Source organism: Pipistrellus kuhlii, unplaced genomic scaffold (genome assembly GCF_014108245.1).
Source record: "Pipistrellus kuhlii isolate mPipKuh1 unplaced genomic scaffold, mPipKuh1.p scaffold_m20_p_18, whole genome shotgun sequence".
In the NCBI taxonomy this organism is placed as follows: domain Eukaryota; kingdom Metazoa; phylum Chordata; class Mammalia; order Chiroptera; family Vespertilionidae; genus Pipistrellus; species Pipistrellus kuhlii.
Genome location: NW_023425493.1, coordinates 2477791 through 2491746, shown reverse-complemented (window position 1 = coordinate 2491746; position 13956 = coordinate 2477791). Strand labels below are relative to the sequence as shown.

Here is a 13956-nt window from a genome sequence, read left to right as displayed (position 1 = left end):
AGCATTACTGGATGGAGTGCTCTGAGCAGGTCTCACCTGGGCCTGCACTTCCAGGAAGGCCTCCAGGATATCAGCTCCGTCTCCTTCAGTGGGTTCTGCGGCCCCTGCTGCATGGTGACCCGCCTTCAGCCACAGAGGAAGCCTTGCAGGACAGGTGTTCAAGGTTAAGCCCTGGCAGAGAGGGTCAGCAGGGAGCAGTCTGTAATGATGAGCAGGAAATTGGGAGAAATACTAGCCTATGGAAATACTTCTAGCACTTCAAATGGTGATAGAAGAGAACAACTCAAAGGCATAGAGCATATTTACTCTTTCCGTCATAGCAACTATTAAAAGGACTGACTCCTACCTACACCACTTTTACTTCTCTCTGATAGAAATGTTTAGAACCAAAGATCCTGAGAAAAAAGCAGAAAAATGAAAATATTACTTTATTATGTTTCTCAGGAGTCCTCTATATCTAAAAAGTCACAAATGGCCTCACTTACCACCAACCATACTTGTCCTGCATTAAGGTCTGGACGTTGCTTTAAACTGTTTTCTATTTCATTTGACTGCATTTCCGCCTGGGCTGTCACAAACACACCCATGGCTCTCGGCTTGGATTCAGTCCGAACGCAGTTACCTGGGGCTGCCTCGCTCATTCGCTGCCTCAGTGCGGTACATGGTTAGTTGTTGAGATGAGCCAACTTACACAAACCAACTAACATCTCTCCTGGGATAGACGGTAGTTAAGACTTTTTTTACATGTAAAATAGCATGCCCGGTACTGTGGGCCTTCAAGGGGCGTGTTCCAAGGAGAAGCTGTGACTGAGTCCTGGCCGAGCGAATCATCTGTTAAATATGCAGAAGCCCCCAGAAGCAAACCATAGGCACAAAAATAAAAATAATACCTTGATCAGGGCATGGAGTATATGGATTTATAGTGGGAAAAGACAGGCTCGTTGGGACTCAGAGGGGCGGGGAAGGGAAATGTTAGTAGAAACAGAGACTTCAATGCTTGTGAACAGCCTTGGGGAGCACACAAACCGAGTAACAGTGGTAAATGTCAACACGAATGTACTGAATGCTCCAGTCGACCAAAGCCTACCTTTCAGCTTCATTCTCAGGTCCAGCTTCTCGTTCTCATCATGATGTCAGGAAGCCTGTCTTGTTGTAATGGCCCCCCAAAGACAGGCCCTCAGCCCCTCTGGGTGAGAGCGACCCTCAGCCCCGCGATGTCACCTCTGTGGTAGTACCTGCTGCCCTGAGTTGTGAGTGCTTGGATCGAGTAATTGTGGATCTGAAACTTAAAGCCCACACCACGGGGAGAAGCCAGGGCTGGGGTCTCCCACGCAGCAAAGGAGCCTTTCCCAGTCGCTGGGGGGCAAAGGAGGAGCAGACTCAGCCTTTGTGCTCAGTCTCAGAACTCTGCCCAGGAAATGCTCCCGGGGAGCCACACTGAGGACTCTGCATTTTAAGGGGAGCCTGTGACCCACATGGCAGCCTCATTAAAGCGACCAGCAAGGGGCACAGGCGCAGGCGGCCATCCTGAACCACCTTCACCCCTTCCCTCCAGCAGAGCTTGCCCCTCCCTCTGTCCCGCTGAGATGATCAGGCTCTGAACTCGGCCCTCATGGAGACAGGTGCCTCCCTCCCGCTGAGCCCAGATTGGCTGTAGGTGCCCAGCTGCCAGGCTTGCCCAGACTTGCCCAGTTCTAACAATGAAAGACCTGCATCCGGGGAAACCCCTCGGTCCCGGTAACCCAGGGTGGTGGCCACCTGCTTGGTTCCCTCCTCGGCTTAGTCCCTTACAATCCGTCTCTGAACCAAGGCCCCTCTCTGGGCTCTGCCCTTCCTTCTGTAGCATCCCTCACCGCAATGCGTGGCAATGCCTGCTGGCCCTTCCCTCGGATGTCTCCGTTTCTAGGGCGGGCACCACCGCTGGAGGGTCTGCTCCTCAGAACCTTGCACAATGGCAGGTACTCAATCCCTTTGGGGTGAAGAGGTTCTTACCACAGAGCGCTGACTGCCTGTCTTTGCTCCCCATCTCTCCTCCTCTCGCAGATATAGCTGTCTGCGCCCACGACCACGTCAGCTGGCATCTGATCGGCATGAGCTCTGGGCCAGAACTGTTCTCCATTCACTTCAATGGCCAGGTCCTGGAGCAGAACCAGCACAAGGTCTCAGCCGTGACCCTCGTCAGTGCCACGTCCACGACTGCAAACATGACGATGGGCCCCAAGGGGACGTGGGTCATCTCCTCTCTCACCACCAAACACTTCCAAGGCAAGAAACGTTCCCACAGTCTTCCTTATGGATGTGGGACCCTTTTCCCAGGCGCTTACTCCCTCCTTCCCCTCTGCCTTCTTAAGCCACCCACACTCCAGACATACCTGCCTTGGTCCCTGGGAGGAGAACTTACATTCTCCACGTAGATTTACAGCCTTCCTTGGGTGTGGAGGAAGGGGAGGAATTGACAAAGACTTTTTTAAATGAAGCAAAAGCTGAAGAGGTCTCTGCTTCCTTGAAAGGAAAAGGGAGGAAGGAGAGAAACGCCCACAGAGGTGTTCTTTCTTGTGGTGTTTAGGATGGAGCTACAAGAAAAGATCTGGATGCCAGAACAAGGCAAACATGCAAATGGATAGAAGTGTCCAGTTACAGAAAGTGCAGAAGTTTTAACATGAAAAGACTTAGTTTTAGAGCAAAATGAGCACAAAGAGGAACCCAACGAGTGTGCACTGACTGGCTCAACCATAAAACCTAAGCAGCTGAGGGCTGAGCTTGAAAGAATATCAGGGAACTCTGGTGGGGGAAGACCAGCCCAGGTTGTTACATGGTTCACGTACACAAAAGACTCATTGTTCTATTACACGTAGTCGCTTTAAAAATATAGTCTCATAAACAGAGACTAAATTATAGGTAAATGATATTAGTATAGGAAATTATTTTGTTACCAAAAAAATATGTACAAGCAAAACACATAAGAAAGAGGATTGAGACCATTTTATTTTATATTAAAAAAAAGATTTTTTATTGATTTATAGAGAGAGAAGAAGGAAAAAGGACAGAGAAAAACATCGATGTGAGAGAAAAACATTGATGAGCTGCCTCTTGCACACCCCCAACCGGGGATTGAACCTGCAACCTGGGCATGTGCCCTGACCAGGAATCCACCCTTTCAGTGCACGGGACAGTGCCCAACCAACTCGGGTACTATGGTATTTTTTTGCACTGAGCAGTCAAAATTATATTTGAACTGATGAAATTGTTCACCCAAGTGATCATAAAACAACAAAGCTAACATTATTGAGGTTACTTGCTTTTGTATTAACTTATTTAATTTTTAGCAATTTCATACAGTATTACTGTATTCTTTTGATTTTACAAATAAAGGGGCAGATGACAGGAAAAATGAGAAATCAACAAGACCTAAGTTATAGGGTCTTCAGGATCTGGAAGCCACAGATGTTCTGCTCTGGAAGAAGCAAAGTCAATCTTCCCCAGATCCCCCCCCTGCCCCAGCCTTCCCCCTCTCTCCCTTGCTTTCACCGGTGTCAGTTCACCCTTCCGCTGTTGAAAAGTTACACAGTTTGCTCAGCCTTAGTTCCTTCTCCCCAATTCTTTCACTGACTCTGTGTATTAACTCAGCTGGGATGCAGGCTCACATCAACATTGAAAACTGCGCAAAGAGGACGCGGAGTTACAAGCCACTGACGCTGGAGCAGCGGCGGCACATGAAGAGGTGGGAATACTTCATCGCTGCCGAGGAAGTCATCTGGGACTACGCACCTTTCATTCCGCTGAACATGAACAAGTGAGTTTGGGGTTCTGACTACTGAGCAAAGGCTCAGGCATGTTCCACAGGGTCCTGGGTGCGTGGGTGAGGTGTCAGGAGTTGACAGCTCTCAGGGGATTACATGTTTTGGGTTCCATTCAGGTCTTGTTCAAAATCTACCTGGAATTACCCCAAACTCACCAAAGGGGAAATAATAATAATAATCCTATATAATAAAGAGGTAATATACAAACTGGCCTTCACTCCAACACGCAAGATGGCTGTCCCCATGTGGACACAAGATGGCTACCACAAGATGGCCAGCAGGGGAAGGCAGTTGGGGGAGATTAGGTCTTCAGGGGAGGGCAGTTGGGGTGATCAGGCTGGCAGAGGAGGGCAGTTGGGGGGGACCAGGCCTGCAGGTGAGGACAGTTGGGGGGGGGACCCAGGTATGCAGGGAAGGGTAGTTGGGGGGACCAGGCCTACAGGGGAGGACAGTTAGGAACAATTAGGCTGGCAGGGGAGTGGTTAGAAGGTGATCAGGCTGGCAGGCAGAAGTGGTTAGGGGCAATCAAGAAGGCAGGCAGGAGAGCAATTGGGAGCCAGCAGTCCTGGATTGTGAGAGGGATATCCGACTGCTCATTTAGGCCAGATACCACTGGGATTGGCCTTAAATGGGCAGTCGGACATCCCTCATGGGGTCCCAGATTGGAGTGGGTGCAGGCTGGCCTGATGGACACCCCCCTTCCCATGCATAAACTTTGTGCACCAGGCCTCTAATAATAATAATAATAATAATAATAATAATAATAATAATAGCAGCTACCACTTGTTGGATGTTTGCTATTGCCAAGCACTGTGTTAAATCCTTCCTATGAGCTTCACTTTATCTCTAGAAGTGAGAGACAGCTTATTTATTAAGTAGAGTAGGAAATAGGTCAGGGATATTAATAAATCTGGAAATTCAAAATAGCTCTGAAACATCTGAAAAAAGTACTCAGGCTCACTCACAGTGAGGGAAATGCACATTAAACTTCTCGGAAATACTGTTTTCCATCCAGCAGACTCACAGTGCAGGTGATGTAATCTCTTGGCAAGGCTGTGAGAAGCAGGCACTGCCATTTTGCTGGTGGAAGAGTAAACTGGAAGAGCCATTTAGAGGATAATCTGGCATTTGTGTCAAAATTATAAATTCCTACACCCTTTGACCCGGCAATTTCACCTTGAGAATTTACTATTGAGATATACCATTCTCAGAAAAAATGTTGTACATACAGGATAGTCATTGCTACCCTGTTAGTAGTAGCAAAAGATTAGAAACAACCCTAAATGTCCATCAATAAGAAATTGGTTTAATAAATTATGGGATATCCAGACATGGAATACCATGCATCTGTTTTAAAAGGATGCAAACATGCTTTATGCACTAATATAAGAAGTTCTCCATTGTTAAACTAAAAAGTCAGGGGGGCAAGATGGTAGAATAGGGGAGCCCTTACCCCTCTCCCCGACAGCAACAATAGTTGCCAGCCATCCACAAACAAAAGTGCCTTTGTGAGAGCTTTGCAATCCAGGTAGAAACACAAAATCACAAGGAAAGCCAGGCCTCGGGGGGCTGTTTTGAGAAAGCGAGTCATGCTCAGGTGGTAGTTTTGCTCTTTGTAGTCCAGGTTACAAGCCTAGAAGCAGCCTCGTCCTCTTATGGACTCAGCTACAGTTCCTGCTACATTGTTTGACAAGCTACCCTTTGTCCATGAGCCTGGAGGCTGGCCTGCCGGCCTTGGTCCCAGTGCAGATCTTGAAGTGGTCCTACAACCCAGCTCCAGCCCTCCCAGCTGCAGTCCAGAAGCAGTCCTGCCCATCAGGAACATGATGGGAGCCCTCCCAAGGACCAGATGGGAGCCATACCCATTTACACACCTGGTAACAGGCCTACCATTTGCAAACTCCACTGAGGACCCTAAAATGGACCATTATTCCAGCACCAGCTCTACTGACTAAGGTCCTGGAGGCTGTCCCATCTTCCACGGACCAGACAGGACCCATACACATCTGAGCTCTTGGTAAAGGCTTGCCCGCCAGCAGCCATGTGACCTGATCCAACCTCACTTGGCTGTCATCCCAAAAGTGATCCCATCAGTGGGACACTTGTCGGGAGGAGTTCTTTGCCTGCCAAACTCAGTATGTAAAGGCTGCTTCTTCAAATGCACAGATACCAGCTCAAGGCGACACAAGCCACAAAGAATCGGGCAAATATGACACCACTAAAGGAAACTAATACAGCTTTAGGAACCAACCTCAAAGAGTTGGAGATCTATGAAGTGCCTGACAAATAAATAATGTACAATACTCTACTTAAAAAACCTCATTGCAGTGCAAGAGAACACAGACAGGCAACTAACCAAATTCAGGAAAACAATGTATGAACAGAATGAGAAGTCTAATAAACAATAAGAAAAACCAAACAGAAAACTTGGAACTGAAGAATACAATAACAAAATCAATAGAGGGCTTTAATGCCAGATTCAATCGTGCAGAAGAAAGATTCAGCAAACTCAGGGACAGGTAATTTGAAATTACCCACTTATAGGAACAAGGAGAAAAATGAATGAAAAAGAATGAGGAAAGCTTATAGGAATTATGGAATGGCATCAAAAGAACTAACGTGCACTGTAAGAGTCTGAAGGAAAAGAAGAGAAAGGGACAGAAAGCTTCTTTAAACATAATGGTTGAAAACTTCCCAAATCTTGGAAGGGTTGTGCATAAAGATTTCCTGGAATTGTACACATTAATATAAGTGAATACTTAGAAAATGCCGAGAGGTAGAGAGGTGGGGTTGAGAGGATATAGTATGTGAGTGAGAGTTCTCACTAATCAAAATCATTTGAATGTATTTGCTATTAAAAACATCAAAAAAGGAATTGATTATATAATAATTGACAGAACTAAGATAGGGACCTGGGTCTCTCTGACAACAGTCAGTGCTGTTTATTATGCAAAATAAATGGATGAAATGGATAAATCCATCACAAAGCTTCTGCTTTTACCAAGATATTTTAAGGTAATAAAGAGGACCAAGGAGTGAAGTGGTTCTTATTGCTGCTTCCTAATAATTTATCAAAGAACTGCAGAAGCTGGGTGACGGTGGTGGCTTCTCAGTTGGTACCTAGACTGAGTAGGTGGTAAACAGAATAGACCAGCAGCACAGAGCATGTCTAACAAAGATAGTAAAAATTGCCCTAACCGGTTTGGCTCAGTGGATATGATCATTGATCTTCGAACTTAAGGGTCCCACGTTCGATTCCGGTCAAGGGCATGTACCTTGGTTGTGGGCACATCCCCAGTTGGGGGTGTGCAGAATGCAGAATGATCGATGTTTCTCTCTCATTGATGTTTCTAACTCTCTATCCCTCTCCCTTTCTCTCTGTTAAAAAAAAAATCAATAAAATATATATTTTTTAAAAGATAGTAAAAACTTCCTGGAGTGAGGAAGTACTTTTATAAATTGAGAAATATCAGGAAAGCCAATCAGGGTACCATAAATGAAGTGATAGGAAAGACTTGAGAAAAATATCCCATTCTTTCATCCAGTCCTTTCATCAGGTCCTTTCCTCAAAGATATCTAAGGTCTGCTCTAGTAACCAAAGGGATAGGAGGATCTAAAAAGCTGCTTTTAACCATGATTATGACTTTATCATGGTTCAGAGGATTCCAGTTTTCCAACTAGATGGAAGATATCAAGACTTTGCAAATCATATTAGGAGTTGGTTTTTTTGTTTGTTTGTTTGTTTTTTAGCTAATCCAAGAGCAGAACTTCTAAACATAGGGTTTCCCCATCCTACTGGGGTCTCTACTTGAGAAAATGATTAATTTTTTAATATTTCATTTCACTTTAAGAAAATACAGATCTATGCACTTGGATAATTTCTCCAACCAAATTGGAAAACATTATAAGAAAGTTGTATACAAGCAGTACCAAGATGAGACCTTCACCAAACGCCTGGAGGAGTCCAGAAACAACGAAGATGGGATCTTGGGCCCTATTATCAGAGCCCAGGTCAGAGACACGCTCAAAGTGAGTAACAGAAATGTAGGTCCATGTGAAAGAAGTTAAGTAACAAAAGACATTAAAAGTACTGGCTGTTGTTTTTCTTTTTAAGGTGTCCATGTAATTTTTAATTCAAATACAACTTTTATTTTTTTATTTAGTATTTGCACTTATTTATAGCTTACCCCATAATACAAAGAATCTGAGCTAGTTTATCAAATTATAAAAGAACAAAATAGTCAATGTAATTGGGGTGAATAATATTGGGTACAAAGAAAAGAAAACCAAGGATAAGGTAAATATAATGAAACACCCAGCATATGGTCTTATAAGGTTGTTTGCATTTTTTTTCCTGAGCTTTCTAGCAGCCAAAGTAAAAAAGGAAATCTGTTAGGGCCAGAATCACAGTAGTCATAAAAGAAGCACAGCGTCCAGAGAAGAATTTCTCCCACAGATCCTTGAAAAGAGGGTGCTATCTGATGCAATGGATAGATTCCTTGATAAAATCCCTACAATTTTTACAATAAATAAAAATATTATAGCTCTAGCTGGTTTTGCTCAGTGGACAGAGCATCGGCCTGCGGACTGAAGGGTCCCAGGCTCGATTCCAATCAAGGGCATGTACCTTGGTTGTGGGCACATCCCCAGTAGGTGGTGTGCAGGAGGCAGCTGATCTGTGTTTCTCTCTCATCAATGTTTCTAACTTTCTATCCCTCTCCCTTCCTGACTGTAAAAATCAATAAAATATATATTTTTATTAAAATATATATTTTTAAAAAATATTGTAGAGCCTTATAAAAGTGTTTCTCATTATAGCTAAGAATATCACAATAAATACCATTGAGAAAAAATTCTTCACTGTGGTCTTGGTATATAATTCTCTGAAGTCTGATCTCTGATAAAGACACACTAAAAAACTTATATATTTATCATGAGACTGAGTGTTGTTCAGAGAGTTTTCCTTTAATGCTATAACACATCATCAAGCTTTTTAAAAATATATATATATTTTTATTGATTTCAGAGATGAAGGAGGAGAGAGAGGTAGAAATGTCAATGATGAGAGAGAATCATTGATCGGCTGCCCATATTGGGAATCGAGCCACAACCCAGGCATGTATGTACCCTCACAGGAATTGAACCATGACCTCCTGGTTCAGAGGACGATGCTTAACCACTGAGCTATGCTGGCCAGGTTCATCAAGCTTTTTATAAACACGGGAAGCAGAGAATTAAAGGTTGCAATCTTTGGCAAGATTCTAGAATGCAGATTATCTACAGATACAGGATGACCTAAATGCTTTGGCAATCAACCAAAGATACAATCAAGGTTCTCTTTTGAAGATTAATGAGCCTAACCAGGACCCCTGTGTAGATAATGCTCCTAAAATGACACCCAGTGCTTTCTAAGACCATACTTCACCGCTGCATGGGTGGAGCTAGGAGGGCATCTGCAGAAAAGGCCAATTCTGTTCATTTGAAAATAACCAAAGGACCAGAAGCAGCCTCTCTCTGTTGCTCTTTCCCTTCCCTCATCTCTGATCCCTCTGAGGTGCTCTGAGGGAGTATGAATTCACCTCGTTGGAAATTGAGGATCCGGCTCTTAGCCATGCCCTTAGGACACAGCCTCAAGGACGGGGTTCTGGGAAACCTGGCCAGCTGGAGAAGGAGGTCATGGTGTAGAGAAGAGGAGGAGCAGGAAATGGAAACAGATGGGGTCTGAGCTGAAAGGAGACGGGAAGGATATGGGGACCAGCTCAGAGGGGGTGGTGTACTGTGAGGAAATGTCACTTCTAAGGTCAGACTACCGTGTGAGGTGAAACTCTCTCAGATGCTTCCGTCGGGTGACAGAGAGATTTCTGCTCAGGTAAACAGAACAAGATTGCATGCATGCACACACCATCCAACAAGTGAGCATGCAAAGTTAACATCCCCTATTAATGCGCATGATCAGCCTTAAGTCCCGAATAATGAATCTGAGTTAACTTTGTAGATCACATTCAAAAATATGGCCAGCCGCCCCTACAGCATTTACCCTCATGGCGTGACCTTCTCTCCTTTTGAAGACGAAGCCAACTCTTCCTTCTCCTCAGGTTTGAATCTTTCACTTCTCCTGAATGAAACTATTGACCTCCGAGAAGCTACCATCTTTTTCTACTGTCCCCCTTGATCAGTAGTAAACCTTGTGCAGTCAGGTAGTATCCACACATGGGCAGGGATCCTAAAAGCCACAGGAAACCCTGCTCATCTCAGGGGTTACTTACCCTACAGCAAGCATGTCAAACTCGAGGCTCATGGGCTACATTCGGCCCATAACAAAAATTTTTGTAGCCCAGCCAATATAACGTATGTAAGAAACATTTTAATAAAAATTTCGTAACTTAATTTTTACAATATCCTGTTCTACATAATTATTAATAATGAACTACAACATTCTTAAATGACTGATAACTGTAATCGTGTTGCATTCATTTCCCTTACTCGCCTTATGCACAGATGCACCATTTTTCTCCACTAATACCAGCAGCAAATATTTTAGCAGCTGATGTCCACGTCATTAGTCTTGTACTAACTTGTTTGGTGTGCGCAACACGAAATATTTCGCTTTTGGAGAACAAGAAAAACAGGTTTATTTGTGTTACACTTACTAATTTGTGCCGTTATTCCATGTCTGGTAAGTTAATGTCCAAGAAAAATATTAATTTTTATTAAAATGTTCTATTATTTTATGTTAACAATGACTCATTTATTTCAGCCCTTTGTATTCAGCATGTCTCTATCGAAATAAACCTGCGTTTCTATGACAATTGAAGCTTTTGTTTTTTGCGGCCACATACACTTACACCTTGTTTATTTGGCCTGTGTTAGCCTTTGAGTTTCACATGCTTGCCACAGCGGCCTCTAGGGGAACAAGATCTGATGACTGCATGCAATCCAGGGTTCTATTAAGTGGATCTTAATATAAAAAGAATATTCCTTTCCCAATAGTAATTGCCTGCAGTGAGAGCTCCATTGTATCATTCATTCTCGTAAAAATAATTTTGAAAATGAAAATCATTCTGACTATATTTTCTTTCAGGCAGTAACACCATGATCAGAGCAGTTCAACCAGGGGAAACCTACACTTACAAATGGAATATTCTGGAGTCTGACGAGCCCACAGACAATGACGCCCAGTGCTTAACAAGACCGTACTACAGTAATGTGGACGTCACAAGGGACATTGCCTCGGGGCTCATAGGGCTACTTTTGATTTGTAAGAGCAGATCCCTGGACACACGAGGCATACAGGTATTTTGTCCTTTGCGTACCCACTCAGAAATTCCAGGAATGTCTTCCTGCTGGAACAGACTAGGTCTCCTTGCTAAGTAGCGGACCTTTTCTGGAACAGAAAACATTACATTAAGTAGTCCCCTGGAGTGTGCCTGTGAGGGCATGTACTCCTTTGGGAACTTTTTGTCTTGTCCATTGTCACCCAGACTCTCACTGCAGAAGGCAAGGTTATGGTGTGAAGCCAAGCTTTGTTCTAATTTCAAAGTCCAGGTCTGTTGTTATTGTCTGCATGCAAGTCTCTCAGCCTCTCTTAGTTTCTTCCTTGTATGAGATTGGTAATACCCACCCTAAGAATTACAGGTTGTTTGGGGGCTCAGGGAGGTAGCAACTGGCAGGAGTGTAAGGCTCTGAACTGATCCTTGTTGTCTGTAGAGATCTGCACGAGAAAGAGAGATGATAGATACGCGGGACACATGGCTTTTGGGGAGACTGCATCTTGACAAGGGTCCATCTCTAGCGAGATTGAACTAGACAAAGACCTAGATCTTCTGACCCGATCTTCACTGTAGACGAGTCTCATGTTACTAAGCTCCATTAAATTCACAGGCAATTAGGCTAAGCTATACTTTTTTAAAAAAAGGTCTCATCCAAGGCATACAAAATAAATATATGCTAGGAAAATCAGAAACGAACATTGGGAAGACCCTAATTTATTGAACCTGGAAAGGAAACACGTAGGGAGAAGTATGAAGCTTTCCTACTGCAGCCTCCTGCTTTATTCCTTGCAATGGTTCGGAGCACACCCCGTCAGTCCATCAGTCCAGTGGAAAGGTGTTCCATCACAGAGATAAGCAGAATGACAGTCGCCATGACAAATGGGATTTTTCTGTTAGGATATTTTAGTCTCTGAATTTCCTAATCTGCTTTTGCGCAATACCTTTGGCTCTCACGAGGGCTTTGCACACAGGGGGCTCTTACCAAGGCCTGAATGCTTGGCTTCCGTGGCCCCAAGGACCTCGCCCTGGGGTGTCTGAGCTGTGGGTTTTGGGTGGGGATGTTAGAATGCAGCTCTTTTCCCCGCAGAGAGCGGCAGACATCGAGCAGCAGGCCGTGTTCGCTGTGTTCGATGAGAACAAGAGCTGGTACATTGAGGACAACATCTACAAGTTCTGTGAGAATCCCGAGGAGGTGAACCGTGACGACCCTAAGTTTTACGAGTCAAACATCATGAGCAGTGAGTAGAGCACGCTCTCCTCTCTGTCCATCACCTTCTCACTCGTGTGGTCGAAGTGTGGCAGAGCCTAGAGGCAGACGTGGATGAGAACCAACTCTCATCTCAGCTTCACCTTCATCCGGGGATTTGATGATGAAATTACATAAAGGGAGATTCATGGAAACCTTTTTAAAATATATATATATATTTTATTGATTTTTTTACAGAGAGGAAGAGAGAGGGACAGAGAGTTAGAAACATTGATGAGAGAGAAACATCAACCAGCTGCCTCCTGCACACCCGCCACTGGGGATGTGTCCGCAACCAAAGCACATGCCCTTGACCGGAATCAAACCTGGGACCTTTCAGTCCGTAGGCCAACACTCTATCCACTGAGCCAAAATGGAAACCTTTTTACAGCGAGAGGTCAAAAGCTTGTTATCCTTACATGTCTTCTTGGTCTCCTGCTCCGTGTGTGTGTGTGTGTGTGTGTGTGTGTGTGTGTACCTGTGCGCGTGCTCTGGGCAGAGAAGAACAGGTGAGGGAGTGGTAAAGGAAGGGGCTGCACACCTTGGCCTGTGGTGTCTGGGGTACACAATAGACATTGTGGGTGCAAGGTGATACTCTATGGCCAGGGCAGAAACAACATAAGTAACTCAAAACCGATTTTCAAATCACACTGAAAAGGTTAGTGTGTATGGGGAGCGGGGAGTTTTGCAGTCTTTCTGGGGGAGGGGTGTGACATGTGCAGTAAGACACTCAGAACAGCAAGTACTCCCTGAGCCATGTGCTGCAGTTTTAAGTTCAGAGCCACTGCTGTGGGGAGTCTGGGTGTGAACTTGTGGTCACATGTTAGACCTGGCAGAGCTGGTCTCAGGTAATCACTGCTTTGATGCAACCAAATGAACACTGGGACGTGTGTTTTAGGGATTATGCATGTGCCCGCTCGCTGGCATGGGCCTGGCGTTTTAACTGGTTCGACTCTTTCAGCCATCAACGGGTTCGTGCCCGACAGCATCTCCACGCTCGGGTTCTGCTTTGATGACACCATCCAGTGGCACTTCTGCAGCATGGGCACCCAGGACGACTTCCTGACCATCCACTTCACTGGGCACTCCTTCGTCTACGGGAAGAGGCACGAGGACACCTTGACGCTCTTCCCCATGCACGGGGAATCGGTGACTGTCACGATGGACAACGTGGGTAAGAGCTGGCGTGGACGGGGACTCCTGGACCCTGGGTCTGCCACACCGCTCCAGGCTCAGGTCCGGGCTCAGCTCTCAGATCCCCTGCAGGCTTTCCTTCTGATACTTGTCATGACTTCAGTTTGGGGAATGAATGGTCTCAGTGGGCCCAGCCCTTTAATGTGGGTTCCGTTCATCTTTTTCTGTCAGTGAGAAGTAAAGGCACACATCCGCAGAAGACACCGCATGACTCTGAGGAGGAAGCGTGAACATTCGGTCTCAAAAAGACACTTTTTTTTTTTTTTTTTATCAAAATGGCCTTTCCAGTTTTATAAGACAGCCATGTGTGCCAGGGTTAGTGATCATCAGGTATAGTGCCTAGGCCTCAGACACAGTACAGCACCCTGGAAAGCACGTGAGCTTTGGAGTTCATCAGCCCTGAGTTCAAATCCTGCCTGGCCACACAACACTGGTATAGCCGTGG

The 13956-nt window shown here is 45.0% G+C and overlaps 1 protein-coding gene across 2 annotated transcripts in view; it reads left to right on the top strand.

Moving 5' to 3' along the window:
* The window catches only part of F5 (coagulation factor V), a 65245-nt gene that overhangs the window by 23946 nt on the left and 27343 nt on the right, over window positions 1-13956 (top strand). The window contains exons 6-12 of one of the 2 annotated variants that reach the window (XM_036443021.2): window positions 2044-2265; window positions 3628-3793; window positions 7652-7829; window positions 9796-9895; window positions 10882-11093; window positions 12159-12309; window positions 13279-13491. In XM_036443021.2, the coding sequence (XP_036298914.1) occupies window positions 2044-2265; window positions 3628-3793; window positions 7652-7829; window positions 9796-9895; window positions 10882-11093; window positions 12159-12309; window positions 13279-13491 (1242 nt within the window). Of the gene's footprint in view, window positions 1-2043; window positions 2266-3627; window positions 3798-7651; window positions 7830-9795; window positions 9896-10881; window positions 11094-12158; window positions 12310-13278; window positions 13492-13956 lie in introns of those variants that run through there. The other variant, XM_045582954.1, reaches the window with a different exon arrangement.